Here is a 19,658-nt window from a genome sequence, read left to right as displayed (position 1 = left end):
AATGATTAGATTCTGATGCTAAACTTAAGAGGTTTTATACAAAGTTAAGCATCACTTAAATCATTTATCTTTCAGAGCACAAAATAAGTAGCAATCCATATTTCTTAAGGATTCATTCACCAAATACAGTCTGTTCATGGGAACAATTAGTAAACTAATGCTGAGGCCAATTATCTAATTAACTAATAGAGGCCAATAGGTTCCTCTATTTTAAGATTTAGTGAATTAATAATGACTAGTTGCTAGCTATGGTCCCTCGTGGCTCGGTAGTAAAGAACCCGCCTGCCAATGGAGGAGACACAGGTTCGACCCCTGGGTCGGGAAGATCCGCTGGAGAAGGAAATGGCAACCCACTCCTGTATTCTTGCCTGAGAAATGCCATGGACAGAGGACTACAGCTGGGCTATAGTCTATGGACTACAGTTGGGATACAGTCCATGGGGTCACAAACTTAGCAACTAACAACTACTACTCTCTGGCTGTATCTTCAGTTGTGCTGAAATACGATCCTTGTAATGGTAGAAACTTTCATATTCACAAACCATGGAGAAGGAGGTAGGTTGAGGCTCTCAGGCAGTGGTCTCAAATATCAGAGTATAATAAGAAGCATATGGAGAGCTGGTTAAACATAGAGATGCTTAGGTTCACCCTCAGAGATTCTGACTCAGCAAATCTGGAGTCCAGCCTGGGCCCCAGGCTGCTAAGTGCCTTAGATGAATCTGATGCAGAAGGTCCTTATGAGTTATACTGGAGAAATCCTGGCTGTGAATGGGACAGGTCATAAAATCCAGCTTTGCTTTCAAATGTGCATGGGGCAGCTGTTAAATGTTACAATACATGATTGGACCTAAATGCTTAAAAAATAGTGTTACTAACTTTTCTAACTTTTCAAAATCCACAACTTCCTACTGTGAAGTACTTTGTTTCTTTTTACTATTGTAGATTTATTACACAAGGAACCAGAAGCTCTAATAAGAGAATAGTTCAGGGTGCAGCCTATGTCTAAAATAAAAAATACTAGGCATCTCCTTGCCATATTTTCCGAGTTTTCCTCTTCTTGTGCTGGATGGCTTCCAAGAGGCTTTGGGTCAGTCTCTGGGAAGGCTTCTAACAACTCAGGGGATTTGTAGTCCAAATTTCTCTCACTGAATCTAGATTCTAAAATGGTCCAGGGAAAGCTATGCTTTGGGGCATTCAGTCTCCATGAATTAAAATCCAGCATTCTGAAGTGTTTTTCTACTGAATTGAAATGGAATATCTAATGTTCACTGGATGGGGTGGGAGCTGGGGAAAGCTGCAGAATAGTCCCATTTCTGTGACAATATGACTATGTGTACACCCATTCAATAACTACTTTTTGAATACCTACTGTGTGCTGGGCACTGCATATAACTGTTGGCTTTTTAAAAAATGAAATAATATATAAGAAAAGCTGTGGTTTTCTCCATATACATTTTACAAGTTTTCTTATTACTTTGTCATCAGCAAAATATTCACTAGAGAATTAAAAGCCCTTACTCTAAGTGGGAAAAATATAGAGACAATGCTGTAACCAAGTGAGATATTTTCCAAAAACTGTTCCAGAGTTTAATTCAAGAAATTCTTCAGGTAGCCTTAATGATCCAGAGACATAAAGAGTCTTAACTGATTAAGCAAGTCTCTAGAAAATAAATAATTACACTAATTCATCTGCCATTCATTTTCCATCTGGGGTTCATTTTGATTTCCCTCTTTTAGAATATAAACAGAGAAGAAATGAATTGTTCTTCCTCTCGAAAAAACAATGTTGTGAGTCTTAACTGAGAAACTTTTCTGGGTACATAAAAGAATATGGAAGATGGAGAGCATTTTTATTTGTGTTCTAATGGAGAATTAAATCACTGTTAAAGTAAAAGACATTCAAAACTAAATGTTCTTTTTGCTTATAGAACTCAAAGAACATCAACTTAATCAGAACTTTACGTGAAAATGGATTTCCACCATAATCCGAGAACACTTAGATAGCTGAAATGATTCATCTAGAAAGATTAATCTAGTGGTCAGTCAGACCTCAGTGTCTCTAAGAATGCGGAACTGTGGGTGCTGTCCTAATATTACTTTACCAGAGGGGAGATCAGTGGACATTAATTTCTTAGTAAGCCCTACTATAATTCTGAAATTGGTGGTATGCAAGATCCACATCTGGAAAAATACTAGTTTAATGTTAGTTACTTGCTTCTTAAGGAATTCCATTCTAAAGACTTATTTATGTTTAGTTTTACTATTCTATTAAAATTTTATCATCTTAAAAAGTATTAATTTCTGCCATAGCCCATTTTACAAATATTACCATTCCCAGTTATTTATGAAGTTATGCAAGGCTTCATTTCAGAAATCTGATTTTTAATATGGATTTTATTTCCAGGGGAAAACTGGATAGTTTTAAGCTAATATAGATCTGGGGGTTGGAGGATATAGAAAAGTAACTATTTAAGTATGCCACTAAACTCTTACATAAGACAAAAAAATTAAATTCACATATTTTGCCTTCTAAGTGTCTATTTACTTTCTACATAGCAAAAAATAAAACATTATATAAAAATACTATTGGAATTACTATGCCACCTTACCATGTAAATAATCCCCTACCCATTCCCCTTTAAAGTCCAATTTACCAATACTCTTCACTACCTGCAAGGCTGCAAACATCATCATTTCTTCTTCGGTGCATTCAATTTCTTCCAAGAGAATAGCCCATTTGGCCTGCTCATAAAGCTGATTGATTCTGATTGCATCATACTGCAGCAAAAAGAGACACAATTCTTTTGTAATATGTTACCTTTAACATTAACAATAAGGAAAAAAGCTACCCTTAGGGTTATATATATCTATATACGCCATCTCTAATTTTTCATTAAAAATGGTATTAAAATATGCCAAAAGATTTTTACATATTCAGTATTAAGAGTAGATTCTGTATGTTATTTTCCAGGGTAATAACCATTAGGTACACCAGGCCTTAACAAAAGGAATTTAACTTGAAGACATTAAAGTAAGGCAGCACTGACAATATTTTTCAGTATTGTTTTGCAACTTACACTAACATGTCATAATCATATTAATTATTTCAGGGAACATCTTGCTTCCTGTGGAAATGCATACCCAGACAAAGTAGCAGGTCCTTGGAAACAATAATTATTTTAAAAATTCAAAATAAAGGGCACACACACATTTGTGGAAAAGACCTAAGTGTTACTGAATTATCCAGTTATATTAATAAAAGCTACTAGTAATATATCTTAGAATAGTAACAAAATGCATAGCCCCTTCCTACCCCATGCAAATGTAACTGTGTTCCCAGAAAACTTTGGGTTTACCAAAATTAGGTATGATACAGCCTAAAAAAGAACTAAAATAATTTTTTATAATTCTATATATATTTTAGTGTTGTACAAAGTATTACTTAAGCACATAATTTAAGATGATAAATACATACATTAAAATCTAGGCTACAATCTAGACATGAAAAGTATGAGAGGCAGACAAGAGAAGTCCCCCCACCCACAAGGATGATACAAAAGCAAAAGATCCAAATCTCTGTGTCATGTATTTTCTGGGGGAAACACTCCAGATTTTATAGCAAATTTACATCTTATCAGAAAATCACAGTATTTCAGTAGCAGAGATGATGACAACCACTTGACAGTAAAAACATATAACAATGTTTGGCTGTGAAACTGAGAGAAACGTAGACTTAAAAAAAATTTTTTTTTTTAAAGAATTTTTTTGAAGCAGCATCTGGCACATGTAATTAGAAATTTGAAAGTAACTGAATAGGTAATCTTTCAGAAAACTTTTCTTCTACCTAAAGTAGAGTTGAAGAGAGATATTAAAAAAGATAAACTAATGTTACCAACTCTGTAGTAAATACAAACCATGGAACACAGTGTGGAGATTCCTTAAATAAGTTGGAGCTACCATATGATCCCACAATCCCACTCCTGGGCATATATCCACAGAAAAACATGGTCAAAGGGATACATGCAAGCTTATGTTCACTGCAGGTGCAGCACTGCTTACAATAGCCAAGACATGGAAGCAACCTAATATCCATCAACAGAGGCCAACACATGGAAGCAACCTAACATCCATCAGCAGAGGAATGGATAAAGAGGATGTGGCACACATATATACAATGGAATATTACAAAGTCATTAAAAAGAATAAAACAGGGTTTCCCTGGTGATCCAGTGGTTAAGAATATGCCCTGTAATGCTGGGGACCCCAGTTCAATCCCTGGTCCAGAAGATCCCACAAACTGCAGAGCAACTAAGCCTGTGCACCACAACTACTGAGTTCATGCGCTCTAGAGCCTGTGCTCTGCAATCAGAGAAGCCTGTGTGCCACAACTAGAGAAAGCCCACGCACAGCAGCAAAGACCCAGCACAGCCGAAACTAAAATAAAATACATAAATCTTTTTTTAAAAAAAGAATGAAATAACGCTATCTGCAGCAACATGGAGGAAACCGAGATTGTCATACTGAGTGGTAAGTCAGACAGAGAAAGAAAAGTATGGTATGATATTGCTTATAAGCAGATTCTAAAAAGAAATGATACAAAGAACTTACAAAACAGAAACAGACAGCCTTACAGAACAAACTTATGGTTACCAGTGGGGAAGAGCGGCAGAAAGAATAGTTAGGGATTGACATGTACACACTGCTGTATTTAGAAGTTATAACCAAGAAGGACCTACTATACAGCACAAAGAACTCTGCTCAATATTACCTAACAGCCTAAATGGGAAAAGAATTTGAAAAAGAACAGATACATGTATAACTGAATTACTTCGTTATACACCTGAAACTACCACAACATAGTTAACCAACTATATTTCAATATAAAAGAAAGTTAAAAAATACAAATCAACCAACAATTCAATTATCTTAACAAAAAGAAAGGGTTTAGTTATGCTTCCAACCTACTAAAACAATAGACTTCTTTAAAATACTGGCAATTGTGTCCAAAGTTTTGAGCTTCTAGTATTATATTCAAGACTTGCTATCCATATCCAAGCAATTCCTTAACCCACCAACTTCCAAGAAACAAAGAGAAACAAAAATAGATCCCTCTAAACCCTCGGTACCTTTGGATTCAAATCAAAAAAGCTGTAATACTTGAATCGGAGCAGCAAGGCCTCATTTTCCTTCACATCTTGTTCCATGAGAGATCTTGAGGAATCAAGCCACCTGGACAAATTAACAAACACAGTGGAACAAAGCAAGACAGAATTAATTTTCTACATCTATGTAGATAAAGAAATTCTTAAATTGTATCTATATTTTGAAACTTACCCTTGGTTAGGAGGGATAAATTAGGAGGCTAGGATTAACATATACACACTACTATTTATAAAATAAGACAACCAACAAGGACCTATTGCACAACTGTATTCAGTTGTACATACAGACACACACACATGCATATATATGAAATTGAACTGCTGTGCTGCACAACTGAAACACGGTACTGTAAATCAACTATGCTTCAGTTAAAAAAAAAACCTTGTAATTTATAATAGCAAAAAAACAGTAACAAATAAAACAAAAACTTACCCTTGGTTGATTTTTGCTTTGTCAAGAAGGGCTTGAGGTTTGAACATTTTCGCCAAGATTTCTGGTGATGTTACCGGCTGACTGACAGCAAGTATACCAGGGTTGCCTTCTGACAAAGCACTGTCACCAAACCAAGCAGAAGTTGGTGACAAGGGGCTTCCATCATGAGCATCGTAAGTAGGGGTCATTGTTTTACTATAAAGTCCTGGGCTTGAATATACAGTTCCTAATAAATAATGTGAAAAACAGGTAGTAAGTATGAAGGATAGTTATCTTAGTTTTCAGTAATACATGCTGTAATGATGTAAAACACACTGTGAAACACAAACTTCGTTTTGGAAGGGAAAGCTTTAGTACATTATTTTACCTCTTAGAAACACATGAAATTTAACTTTACTTGAATAACATTAAGAACATGTAACAATAAGGTCAAAAATATAATTAAGTTGGTAGAAATTCTAGGGAAAACAGTTCAAGAGAATTAGAATAAGTTAAGGATATTGCTGAAGCAGACAGACCAGCACTTTTGTTTTTTAATTGTGCCAAGGCTCACCTTTCAGAGGGCCAATGTAAAGAACATCAGTGCCTATAGAAAAGGAAAGAAAGGAGTTCAGAAGGTAAAGGAAAGGCAACAATAGAAGACAGAAACAAAGAATGAAAATGAAAAGAAAATGGGAAAAGGAAAACAGATTTTCCTAACTGTGAATCATAAACTGAAATAAATATTTTAAGTGAATTTAAGAATAAAGAACCTTAGAAGCTATAACCTAAAATGAGCTTTTGTTCAACTCAAAACAATAAGGCTGTGCTCTTGGCATGTGTTTAGTGACAAACATGTATATTTATCACCCTCTGAAATCACCATACCCTGTTTTAAGACAGCTCAATGTAACTGAATAAATTCACATAAATTAAGATAATAATTTTATGTTGTTGTTTTCTCAATGAATAGTTGAACTGGCTCCAACAGTTATAAATAAAATATTGAAGCAAAAGGATATATAAATTTTGCCCTAGAAAGAGGCTAACAAAAGTGCATTTTATATTTAATCCCCTGAAGTTACAGAGATATTATCTTTTTAATCTTTAGCTTCCTTAGTGTTAAAGGGCAGGCATACATTTTTAAAAATACTTCTTTTAAAAAAAGAGGCTACATTAAAAAAATTTTGTTTTGAATTAGTCCACTGATGATCTATTCTCTGTCATTCAAACTACAAAAACTGAGATTTGATTAAGACTTTAAAAAAAATTCAGAGTGACATTAAGCAAAAGCACATCCCCTTCAAAGTTCCAACTCTGTTAATATATTTTATCCTGTAGTAACAATTTTTAAAAAGAAAATATGTAAATGGGTGTCACATTGTTAAATGGATGCTGTTAATGAAATGGCTGTTTTCCTTACCTAACTTAGGAATATGCTTAGGAATTTCTTTCCTGTCATCTCTAACTATATACTACCCATAAACACAGAATGATAGAAACAACTACCCACGAAAAAGTGATGGTAAGGCTAGAGATATTTAAAGTTGTCAAGACAGAGTCTAGGAAGAGAACATAAAGCAAAAAAATAAAAAAACCAAACAAAAAAAACCTTTTACTAACCACCGGGTTATCTGATTTGATACCTCTAAATGTGTTCTCCCAATGAATACTAAAACAATTTGTAGAATGCGAACATGTAGAATGTGAAGAAACAAAGGCTGTAATGTTCCCTTTTAACCTTTGAGGAAAAAAACTGGAATATTTAGTTGTAAAGCAAAGAACCTTAAAATACAAGGGCATTTTGTGAAAGAGTTACTTATAAAAGGGCTGAGAACAATACTCCAGCTCAATTGTGCAAAGGATAATTCTGCTATAGAGACTATACATGTAAAAAAGGTGTGGAAATGAAACTTCTTTATGAAGTTTCTATAACAAAATATATTCCCCTACATTACGGAACACCGAATAGAATCAGCCATTCAATCGATTCCCTTCCTTCTTATTTACCTACACTTTGTATAATCTACATTCCATACTTTCACTTCATTTTCCTATTTGTTGTTAGGCAGCCTACAGTAATAGCTCATATGTCATCATTTGAAAGGAGCAGACTGAGGCACAGAGAAGTTCATATGTTTGTCCAATGTCAAGAACTATTAAGTTGCAGAGCCAAGCTATAAATCAGCAGTCTGACTCAACTGCAGCTAAACATACTGCCTCCCAGGTACCATAACTTATTTAAGCCGTTCCCAATGTGTGCATTGAATATGTAAAATGAATAAATGTGTGCATTTATTCATTTTAGAGTTTTATTACTGACGTCGCCACTGCTATGGCAGACAGTGCCTTCCAATAAACATTTTTGTACTTATTTCCCAATTCTAGCAGCACTGCTAGGTCAGAGGGTATGTGCATTTTAAACTCCTTTTAAGTCCCAGTTCAGTGACAATCTCAACCAGCCTGTATTCCTGATTGCCCAATTTAAACCATATTTAAAGCAGAAAACTAATAAACGGTAAGATGAGGTAGCATATGTACTCAGCAACAAAATATATGAGTTTGCTGAACACCACAGAATGATAACTTAAAAACTATAAGGGTGAGAAACAAAGACTAACAAGCATGACAGTACGGGCCACCTACTATAAATATTAAAAACTCATTACTTTTATAATTAAAGAATAGTTTTTAAAAAATGCTTTGATGTTTAAAATGGCAAATTCTAGTTAGGAACAATGGCATCCTGCATGGTGATTTTCCTGACTTTCTCGATTACCTTAGGACCCTGACTTTTCCTTTGTCGAGCTGCCTTTAAGATTTCCTAGAAAAGTTCTTAATGAAGTAATTTTCTACTTCCATAGTAAATCTTTAGAAATCTGTAAATCAGTACTAAACAGTAAAGTTAATTCTTACATGGAAAAATTGTTTCCCCCAGACATGGGATCATGCTACTTTAAATGGTTCCCTCCTCACAGGTACTTGGAGAATAGATATTTACCTAGTTACAGCCAGCAAGTGGCAAAGCACTAGAGAGTGTGTCACCTGAGCACAGCCTGTAAACAAGGTATGTAAACACTCAGAATTTTATCATATTTCTGTGTAAGAATCTGACTAAAGTCTGAGAATTGCTAATTCACTCATGATCCTTTACCTTTTGAAACATTAAATAAAAAAGCTTTGTTGAAGTATAATTTACACACCAATATTTCACAAACTATTCACCTTTAAATATTAAAAACTGGAGAAATGATGTTACATAATGGTTTGATATATGAGTGCTAGACCCAGACCAATCTGGATTGGAATCCTAGCTGTGTCCCTGATAAGCTTTGTGACCTTGGGCAAATTACCTAACCCTTGTAATGTTCTTTCCTTGTAAGTAAAGTGGGGATAATGCCACCAAAATCACAGATGTTGTGTAAGGATGAAATGAAAATATGCAAACACATAAATATATAATTGTTAACCATGCTCACACAGATGCTCATAATACAGGAAGCACATAGGCACTAAAGCAAACTAAGCCTGTTTCTGCCTCAGTAGAATGAAAATTACACCTATTCCTTATCACACCCTGCGGTACAGGAACCTCTGTGTAGCACTGGGCACAGTGTCTGACCCCCAGAAGACGTCATAAGCTGAGATATACAGACCTGTTGCTATTTGTATGAACATAATATGCAACTGGTCAAATCTGTCAGCCTTTGGTCCAAACATTGACTAATAAGACCGACAAATCATAAAAGCAGGCAAACCTGATATTTAGTATTTCTTTTAAAAATTAATCTTATTACTTTTCATGTGTGTATGGGACTTCTCTATAGATAATCAGTCCTCTCATATCACTGTCTTTGTGTACTTTCTTAGCATTTCACATCAACTCCTCAAATATTTTTAAACTGTTTGGATGTAGACAACTAAACCTATTAAAAAAAATCCTTCAACTGAAAACAGTCACTTCACAGACAAGAGAGCACACACAGTGTATGATTCCATTCACACGAGGTTCAAGAACCAGCCCAACCAGCCTATTCTGTGGTGGGAGAGGCACAGGAAAAGGCATGCAAGAGGCCTTCTGGGGTCTTGGTATCATGTTACATGCTATACTTAGTTTTGGGTAGTGACAAGTTGTATGTATTGGCAAATATTCATCTATAATTTAAAATCTGTTCATTTTACTGTATGTAACACCTCAATTTAAAACAAGAAAGAAAAGAAACCCACAGTTACTTACTCTAAAATATTTGCAGCTTTCCCTTGTCTTAATTCATTATCTTTTATCTTTTGTCTTTTCTTAAAGGACTATATAAAAGCTCTTCCTTGCAGTTCTAAGACCAATCCTGCCCAATTTCAACCACTCTAAAATCATCCCATAAATATACCTTTCTACGTAGTTCATCTTAAGAATTGAGTTTTCATTTAAACTAAAAAAAAAAAACAACAAACCAAAAACTGAAAGCAGAGATTCTGTCTACTGTCACATGGCCTCATCTATATAAACATCAAGTCTAAACCAGATTCTAATCGGATTCTAATGACAGACGCCTTCTTTTACTCTCTGACTTCCTTAGTCTGTAGGCTCTACCACTACTCTTTCCCCTCATTCCCTCCTCCAAATTTTACTGGAATTAAATTTGATATTCTTTCTAAGTAATGATTTGTTCATTTTGTACCATATTCAGAAACCAGTGCACTAGCCTATATTCCTCAGTCTGACATTAAATACCCTCCAGTGTGATCCAAAAGTTCCTTGGAGGTTTATCCCCCATGAACTGGCTCAAATGGTTTATTTACACATCTTGTACTTTTCTTTTGCCAGGACGTTCTTTGTTAATATAATTCTTTCTACTTGGATCACCTACTCTTCCTATCAAAATCCTAGCCACTGGAATCCTAGCCAATTCACAAACTTACTTCCCCAACCTGAAAACTGAATACACCCTACTTGGAATTGTTTTGTCTTCTAAATTCCTACAACATTATTTCTATAATATTCATTTAACATTTATGTATTACCTCCTTAAATACAGTAACTATGGTTTCCCACTGGCCTATAAATTACTTAAGAGTAAGGACTATCTTAATTCTTGGTAGCTCCGAGATGTAATCAGTACAGGAGCAGTGACATAAAGGTTACAAGGTATGTGACCTTAGATGTTCCTAATCTTTGTTGTTCAGTCACTATGTCTGACTCTTTGCAACCCCATCGACTGTAGCACGCCAGGTTTCCTTGTCCTTCACTATCTCCCAGAGTTTGCTCAAATTCATGTCCACTGAGTTGATGATGCTATCTATCCAGCTCATCCTCGGCCTCCCTCTTCTCCTGCCTTCAGGCTTTCCCAGTATCAGGGTCTTTTCCAGTGAGTCGGCTCTTCGCATCACATGGCCAGAGTATTGGAGGTTCAGCATTAGTCCTTCTAATGAATATTCAGGATTGACTTCCTTTAGGATCAACTGGTTTGCTCTCCTTATAGTCCAAGGGTTACCTCTCAAGAGTTTTCTCCAGCACCACAATTGGAAAGCATCAATTCTTTGGTGTTTAGCCTTTTTTTATAGTTCCTAACCTTACTGTTAGCAAAGAGTCAGACATGATTGAGCGACTGAACTGAATCTTACTGTGCTGTAACATTTTCATCCTTATACGTGAATAATAACATAATCCACTTTGATGGGCTGTAGTGAAAATTAAATGAGTTTCCATGGGTAAAGTGTGTGAAATAGCTCTGGGCATACATAAGTCTGTGTTCACTGTTTACTTTCATTACCATCATCATCACCCCAGAATTTTCAAAAACCAGGAATGAACTGAATTAGTAAAATTAGTTTATTTATTTGCCTCTGAGATCTATCCTAAGAAATGGATTTACAAATGTGCAGCCAATGGAAACAAGGGAAACCAATTTTCAGGAACCAAAGAACCACGTAACCTAATTGATTAATCATCTAACTTCTCAACAGACACTGCCCATGTTCCTACTGTATGCCATATGCTGTTAGGTCCTAGTAACAGAAAGGTAAGAAACAGTCTCTTCATGTAGGACCTCACAATTATTAGGGGAGAACACATAAGATTATACCAAATACAGAAACGTCTGGTGACTTATAACAGCAGGATACCTAATTCAGGCTGGGGAGGTAACGGAAGGAAATCTGAGAAAGCTTCTTCAAGAAACAAGAGAGGCACTAAGAGATTAGCGTGTGTAAAGCATAGACGCTTTAAGTAACCTGATAGAAGTAATAATGTCTTAACTAAATTAGTGGTGGTTCCCACAAAATACACCCAAAATGGAACTAAATGCTAAAAAAATCCTCCAATTTCCGCAATGCCGAGAACTGAGGCAAGTTAAGGTACTGTCTCCTTTTGACTTTTCCTGAGCACAGAACCAGCTGTTCTTTTTATTGATTCAACTACTAACATCCGACACAATGATCTGCACGTGACAGACTCTTGTGATGATGTAAAGATTGAGGGAAAAGATGCAGAAGGAGAGCGTTCTTTAACCTGACCACTCTCCAGACTATTTAGTCCATCTATACTGATCTCAAAAACACACAGGAAGACCTACTGTACAGCACAGGGAATTGTACTCAATATTTTTTAATAACCTATAAGGGAAAAGAACCTGAAAAAGTATGTATATATGAATCATTGTGTATAAATGAATAAATGAACCATTGTGCTGCAATTCCTGAAACTAGCACAATACTGTAAATCAACTATATTTCAATACACACACACACACACACACGGACAATACTGTAAATCAACTATATTTCAAACACACACACACACACACGCACACACGCACGCATGCATACAGCTCTCATGGTTCTCACACTGAACCCATGCTTAGTCAAAGACTCACCTGATCCAGGAGTGATAAGAGGCCCCTCTAGTTCAAGTGCCTCATCTTCAGATTGATCATCTAGCTTTTTCTTTTTTTTCTTTGTTGGATCTCTGGGTTTTTTCAATAGAGAAAGCTCTTCAGGGTGTCTGATGTCTGTTACAATTAAGAAAAAAACATTATTTTACTGGGAAAATGGAAAGTTTAAACACATTATTACATTTGGTAAATCTGTGAGTCCATTTCAAAACAAGAACTTATAATTTCTTTCTGTGCATGTTTGTATTTTGCCAGATACTAACACCATGCAAAACACGAGAATATGACACTTTTAAAAACAATATACCAAAGCACACTTAATTCGTAACTATCCAATAAATGTCGTTACCTAGTAGAAAGATAATACTATGGTACAGAAAGAAAATAATAGAGCTCTTATTTATATATATTTTAAACCAAAACTCTATGGAATTAAGGTTTATATTATATGGTTGCTTCATTCTGTATATGTTATACTAGATATATGAAGTAAATGTAAAGAAAATATTTTCATACCATTATCAAATCTCAAAATTTTAATCAACTCAAACTTTCCTACCTTGATACCAAATGTACAAGTTTCTGAGTTTATTCTATTCATTTTCATGTGAAGAACCTGATGTGTACACATAATGAAAAATGGGCAAAATAATGAAGACTGATATTTTCCTATGTCTGCTGTCTGCTCTTCTACAATTCCGTGTCTCTAATTGTACAGTTAGTGATAGCTAGGAGTATAAAGTTGTCGCCCATCAAAAAAAAAAAAAGAAAATCACCAAGTGGGTTTTTAAAAAAAACAAAAAATATATAAGAAACAAAATGGCCACACAAAAATAATTTAAAATGACCCAAATAAGTTTATATATATTACATATTATATACCATGTCCATAAACAGCAGGAATGAGTAAAAAGTCAGTGATGTTGTTTAGACACTAAGTCATGTTCAACTCTTTTTTGATCCCATGGACTGTAGTCTGCGAGGCTCCTCTGTCCATGGGATTTCCCAGGCAAGAATACTGCAGTAGATTACCATTTTCTTCCCCAAGGGATCTTCTAGACTTAGGGATCAAACCTGCCTCTCCTGCATTGGCAGGCAGAGTCTTTACCACTGAGCCACCAGGGAATCCCAAGTTAAGTCAGTTTCTCCCAAACTGAGCTAAAGCTTCGACAAAATTCTAATCCAAATTCCAGTTTACTCTTCTGAACAATTTGATTGTAGAATTGTTCTCATTTCCTTATAAATTTTATAATAGAGAAAGCAATTTTGAAAAAGAATAAAGTTGGAAGACCTAAACTACTTGATTTTAAGACATCATAAATCCATAGCAATTAAAACTGCAATTACTGGCCAACTGATAAGACATATAAATGAACGGATTAGAAGAGAGGACCCAGAAACAAATCCAGACACAGCCAATTATTTTGGACAAAGGTGCTATGGCAATTCAAAGGAAAAGGGAAATCTCTTAATTCAGTTCAGTCGCTCAGTCGCATCCAACTCTTTGTGACCCATGGACTGCAGCACACCAGGCCTCCCTGTCCATCACCAACTCCCGGAGCTTGCTCAAACTCTTGTCCATTGAGTCGGTGATGCCATCCAACCATCTCATCCTCTGTTGTCCCCGTTCTCCTCCTACCTTCAATCTTTCCCAACATCAGGATCTCTTCCAATGAGTCAGTTCTTTGCATCAGGTGGCCACTGCAGAGCCTTGCAGACTACAGTCCATGGGGTTGCAAAACAGTCGGACATGACTTAGTGTCTTCGGCATCAGTCCTTCCAATGATTATTCAGTACTGATTTCCTTTAGGATGTACTGGTTGGATCTCCTTGTAGTCCAAGGGACTCTCAGACTCTTCTCCAACACCACAGTTCAAAAACATCAATTCTTCGGTGCTCAGCTTTCTTTATAGTCCAGCTCTCACATCCATACATGACTACTGGAAAAACCATAGCTTTGACTAGACGGACCACTGTTGGCAAAGTAATCTGTTTGCTTTTTAATATGCTGTCTAGGTTGGTCATAGCTTTTCTTCCAAGGCGTAAGCGTCTTTTAATTTCATGGCTGCAATCATCATCTGCAGTGATTTTGGAGACCCCCCCCAAATAAAGTCTGTCACTGTTTTCCCATCTATTTGCCATTAAGTGACAGCACCAGATACCATGATCCTAGTTTTCTGAATGTTGAGTTTTAAGCCAACTTTTTCACTCTTCTCTTTCATTTTCATCAGTTTCTTCAGTTCTTTGCTTTCTGCCATAAGGGTGGTGTCACCTGTGTATCTGAGGCTATTGATATTTCCCCCGGCAATCTTGATTCCAGCTTGTGCTTCATCCAGCTTGGCATTTCTCATAATACGCTCTGCACAGAAGTTAAATAAGCAGGGTGACAATATACAGCCTTGACATACTCCTTTCCCGATTTGGAACCAGTCTGTTGTTCCATGCCCAGTTCTAATTGCTGCTTCTTGACCTGCATACAGATTTCTCAGAAGGCAGGTAAGATGGTCTGGCAATCCCATTGCTTTAAGAATTTTCCACAGTTTGTTGTGATCCACAGTCAAAGGCTTTGGTGTCGTCAATAAAGCAGAAAGATGGTTTTTTGGAACTCTCTTGCTTTTTTTAATCTCTTCAATAAACAGTGCTAAATAAGAGATTCATGTATTTTTCAAAAAGAACATGAGCCCTCATCTAATGCAATATGCAAAAATTAATTTCATGTGTCATAGTCCTGGGCTTCCCAGGTGGCACAGTGGCAAAGAATCTGCCAATGTAGGAGACAAGGGTCTGATTCCTGGATTCAGAAGATCCCCTGGAGGAGTAAATGGCAACCCACTCCAGCATTCTTGTCTAAAAAAATCCCATGGACAGAAGAGCCTAGTGGGCTATAGTCCATGGAGTTGCAGAGTTGGACATGACTGAGCAACTGAGCACATCATAGACCTAAAGAAAATTTAAGTAAACAAATATTTCTTAGATAGGATATCCATACCCCTTATTAAAAAACAAACAACAAAAAAACTGCCCTTTACTACAAGAAAAAAAAAAAAACTGTTGTGAAAACAAAAAGGCAAGCTGTATACTGGGACAAAATATTCACATAATATATTATGTATATCTGACAAAAGACTTGTATCCAAAATATATAAAGAACCCATATAATTTAATAATAAGCAGACCAGTGGGCTAAAGATTTGGATAAGCATTTCACCACAGAATACATAAGAATAGCCAAGAAGCATATGCAAAGATGCTCAACATTAATGGTCACAAACTGCAAAATTAAAACCACAAGAGACAAATACACCCATCAGAGTGGCCAACATTGAGTAAGACTGACAATACCCAGTGTTGGTAAGGATGGAGAGAAAGTGGAACTCTCATACTCAGTTGCTGGGAATGTGAAATGAAAAATTTTGAAAACACCTTGGCAGTTCTTTATAAAGCTAAACATGTTCTTTATAAAGTTAGACACTCCACTCTTATTTAAGAAAATGAAAAGCATATTTATAATAGTTTTAGTCACAAAACTCAAAACTAGAAATAACACAGGTGGAAGAACATGTTATACTTTCGTATCAGTGGAACACTACTCTTAGAATGTAATACAAGTCATCAGTTAAAAAAAAAAAAAAACAACACATGTTATTCAATAACATGAATGCATCTCAAAATTACTATCTAAGTAGAAGAAGCCAATTAGAAAAGGGTATGTACTGCAGGATTTCATTCACAACACTCCAGAAAATGACAGCAAATCTACAGTGACAAACAGATCAGTGACTGTTAGAGTTTGATAGTTAATGGAAATGTTCTATATCCTGATTGTAGTATTAATAGTTTCAGAGATGGAAACATGTGTCAAACTCATTCAACTGTACACTTTAAATGAGTAGTTTATTGTACATCAATTATACAAAAATAAAGTCAATTAAAAAATAAAATGTAAAGAGAGGGAAAGCCAAGAAAAAAAGCAGTGGAAAGGAAAAGTGCTTGCTGTATTCTTGGAGTGTTTGGAGGCATCTACACCATCTGTCAGTATGAGAACAGACAATGAAATCCAAGTCCCTGCCTAACTTGTAATGCTGCAGACTGCTAAGTCACTGGATCAGAGTTTGACAGTAGGTAATCTGTACTTTCAGAAACCCGCAGTCTCCACTGTGTATTAGGAACTCCACCCAGTATTAGGAACTCTGGAAGCTTTTTATCTGGAGGAAAACTAGAACTAGGATTGGCCACACTGCTGCAGAGCTGATGATGCACAACTTGAGGCAGAAGCACACAGCCAAACTACCTGGATTCACATCTCAGCTACACTACTAGCTGCATGACTTGGGAAAGCTACTAATTAGCCTACTAGCATCCAAGTTTCCTCAAATGTAAATGAAACTACCACCACAGGAGGTGTTTATGAAAATTCAATGATTGCACAGGGTCTGACACACAATAACTACTTCATAAGTATTAGCTATTAATGTTTTTTCTAATTTTAAAAAATATACAATTATGGTATACATTTGGAAATTACAAGAAAGTATTAAGATATTTAAACCTTGTTTGTGAAAAATGGAATATGACTATGTGAATCAGTGATTCTAACAGATGTATAAAACTGTGCCCATTCTTCCAATACTGCGCCCACTATAAATAACGGTTCTACAAACATCTATATATATCTACTTTTTCAAGTTTTATTTCTTTAGAAATTCACTGGAATAAATTACTGGATCAAAGGTTAAATGAATTTTAAGGCCAAAATGTAGCAACATGGGCACATGTATTATTTTTTTAAAGCTTTATTTTTAAAACAGTATGCTTATCTCCTTGTTTTAATTTACATTTCTTTGATTATTAGTGATGATCTACACTTCCCCATGGGTTTTTAGCTATTTATATTATTCCTTCCTTTGCTCATTTTTCTATTGCTGCTGCTACTACTAAGTCGCTTCAGTCGTGTCTGACTCTGTGCGACCCCATAGACAGCAGCCCAGAGGCTCCTGCGTCCCTGGGATTCTCCAGACAAGAACACTGGAGTGGGTTGCCATGTCCTTCTCCAATGCATGAAAGTGAAAAGTGAAAGTGAAGTTGCTCAGTCGTGCCTGACTCGTAGTGACCCCATGGACTGCAGCCCACCAGGCTCCTCCGTCCATGGGATTTTCCAGGCAAGAGTACTGGAGTGGGGTGCCACTGCATTCTGCTAGATTTCTTCAAATCAGGGCTTCCCTGGTAGCTCAGCTGGTACAAGAATCCGCCTGCAATGAGGTAGACCTGGGTTCCATCCCTGGGTTGGGAAGACCCCCTGGAGAAGGGAACAGCCACCCTATTCTCCATGGTATTCTGGCCTGGAGAATTCCATTGACTGTAGAGTCCATGGGGTTGCAAAAAGTCGGACACAACTGAGTGACTTTCACTTTCTTCAGATCAAAGCTAATTTGCATATAAAAGTTAACATGGTAGATACCACTGCAAACCACACTGAACTTTCTTTTTTACTTATTTACACCTTGAACCATGTTTAAAAAAGAAATCAAAATCTTTCAATAACTAAATGGATTATTTTTTGTTGTTTCTCTGTTGGTTATTATAGTTCACTATTAGGAACACTCTGGTATACATTAGGTCTTTGTTTTGTACTTACATGCTATTTCGGGGTACTTTTCTGAAACATGAACATGGAATTAGCAGTAAAACTGTTCTGAACAAATACTTTACCAAAGAGTAGGTGAACATCTTAGGTACTAAACAGCAGAGATGATATTAAAAATAAATGTTTGTTCCTTAAATTCTGTCACTTAAGCTTCCAGGCAGGTCTTTTTAAAGTTAAAAGTAATACAGTGACTTCTTTAGCTAAAGTCATAAAATTAAAAATCAAAGATTTTCTTCAGTCTTGTATATTCAAGTTGAGATAGGGCTGGGACCTGGGACCCTTTACCACAGTGCTTGCACCTGGACAAATGTCTCCTCAAGCAACAAAGAACTTATAAGGAACTAAGAACAACTGCATGCATGTGCAATCAGGGGAATTATGAACAATAAGATACAAAAAGGCCTCAATCCAACTTTCATTTTGCAGATGCTGGGAGCTGAAGTAGGGTACTGAGCATGATCCCTGCACCCAGCACCAAGGGGTGGGCAGATCATCTAACCAGCCCTCCAGCCCAACCCACAGATCTGCTCCCACCAGATCCCCACTTAAGGAACCAGCCCACCCTCCCTCAGAGAATGAGCGAGGGGACTTGTTACCTGGTTTTGCTTTGGGATAGCATGAGTCCCAATGAAGCCGTGCCTGAATTCCTCTTTTCAATTTCTATTGATTAAAAAGCCCAAGGACACAATTCCATAACAAAGGTAACCCATTTATCCTTGAAAGTAATTTTGGGGATTTGAATCAGTAGTGTTAAGTTGTGCTATGTAGATTCAGAAATTCAGAAGATGATTTCAAGTATGTCTTTTGAGCCATATTTATCTAATTAACAGAACTGAATCATCATTTCCTAGAATACTTTTAAAAGAAACAAGATTTAGCATGCTAAGAGATCTAATGATTTATGGATTGTACTTTCAATTCTCAGCATACCCTCAACTCTAAATGCCACCACTGCCATGCTGGGAGTAAATAGACATTAGAAAATTCCAAAAAAAAAAAAAAAAGAAAACTCCAAGCTTCTGAATAATCACTTGTCTCCTCTACTTCAGTATTAAGTGGGGGCAGGGTGGTGGTGGTAATGTGTCTCTCCACCCATTCATTTCTCCAAAGCAAATCATAAACTGGTACAGGGTGAAAAATCTAAAAAGTACATAGGACATAAAACTAATCACGCCTGAGAGATATGACCTGCTTCTTCCACAGTTTACCATTACCAAGTTTGGTGGGAGAGACGAAAGCAAGCAAAACGCCTCCTAAATTTCTTTCTTCTTGAAAATCACTGCACTACATGATTCATCCTTTGAGATTTTTGTTCACGGGCCATTTCCTGTCAGCTCACAAACCAGCTATGAACATTTTTAGAAAAATGAGTACTGTTAACTGTTAACTAGCTTTTCGCTCATAGGCAGATGAAGCAGCTCCTAACTGTATGTGCCCGTGAGAACTGCTTGTGATGTAAAAGTAATTATATTAAAAAGAAATGTTTAGGTCACACCCCCAGATAATACTCTTAGTGACTCAGGGCCTCCAACAGCTTGTTTTATAAAAGTTCT

The 19,658-nt window shown here is 36.3% G+C and overlaps 1 protein-coding gene across 7 annotated transcripts in view; it reads right to left on the bottom strand.

Annotated features, from left to right (window-relative positions):
* The window catches only part of FERMT2 (fermitin family member 2), a 72,765-nt gene that overhangs the window by 15,647 nt on the left and 37,460 nt on the right, over positions 1-19,658 (bottom strand). For 4 of the 7 annotated variants that reach the window (XM_018054132.1, XM_018054131.1, XM_018054133.1 and 1 more), the window contains exons 4-8: positions 12,444-12,578; positions 6,149-6,181; positions 5,596-5,821; positions 5,127-5,229; positions 2,671-2,778 (exon numbers count right to left, since the gene is read on the bottom strand). In XM_018054132.1, the coding sequence (XP_017909621.1) occupies positions 2,671-2,778; positions 5,127-5,229; positions 5,596-5,821; positions 6,149-6,181; positions 12,444-12,578 (605 nt within the window). The remainder of the gene's footprint in view (positions 1-2,670; positions 2,779-5,126; positions 5,230-5,595; positions 5,822-6,148; positions 6,182-12,443; positions 12,579-19,658) is intronic. The other 3 variants (XM_018054134.1, XM_018054137.1, XM_018054136.1) reach the window with 1 other exon arrangement.

This window comes from Capra hircus, chromosome 10 (assembly GCF_001704415.2).
Source record: "Capra hircus breed San Clemente chromosome 10, ASM170441v1, whole genome shotgun sequence".
NCBI classification, from domain to species: Eukaryota; Metazoa; Chordata; class Mammalia; order Artiodactyla; family Bovidae; genus Capra; species Capra hircus.
This window is presented reverse-complemented; position numbering and strand designations above follow the sequence as displayed.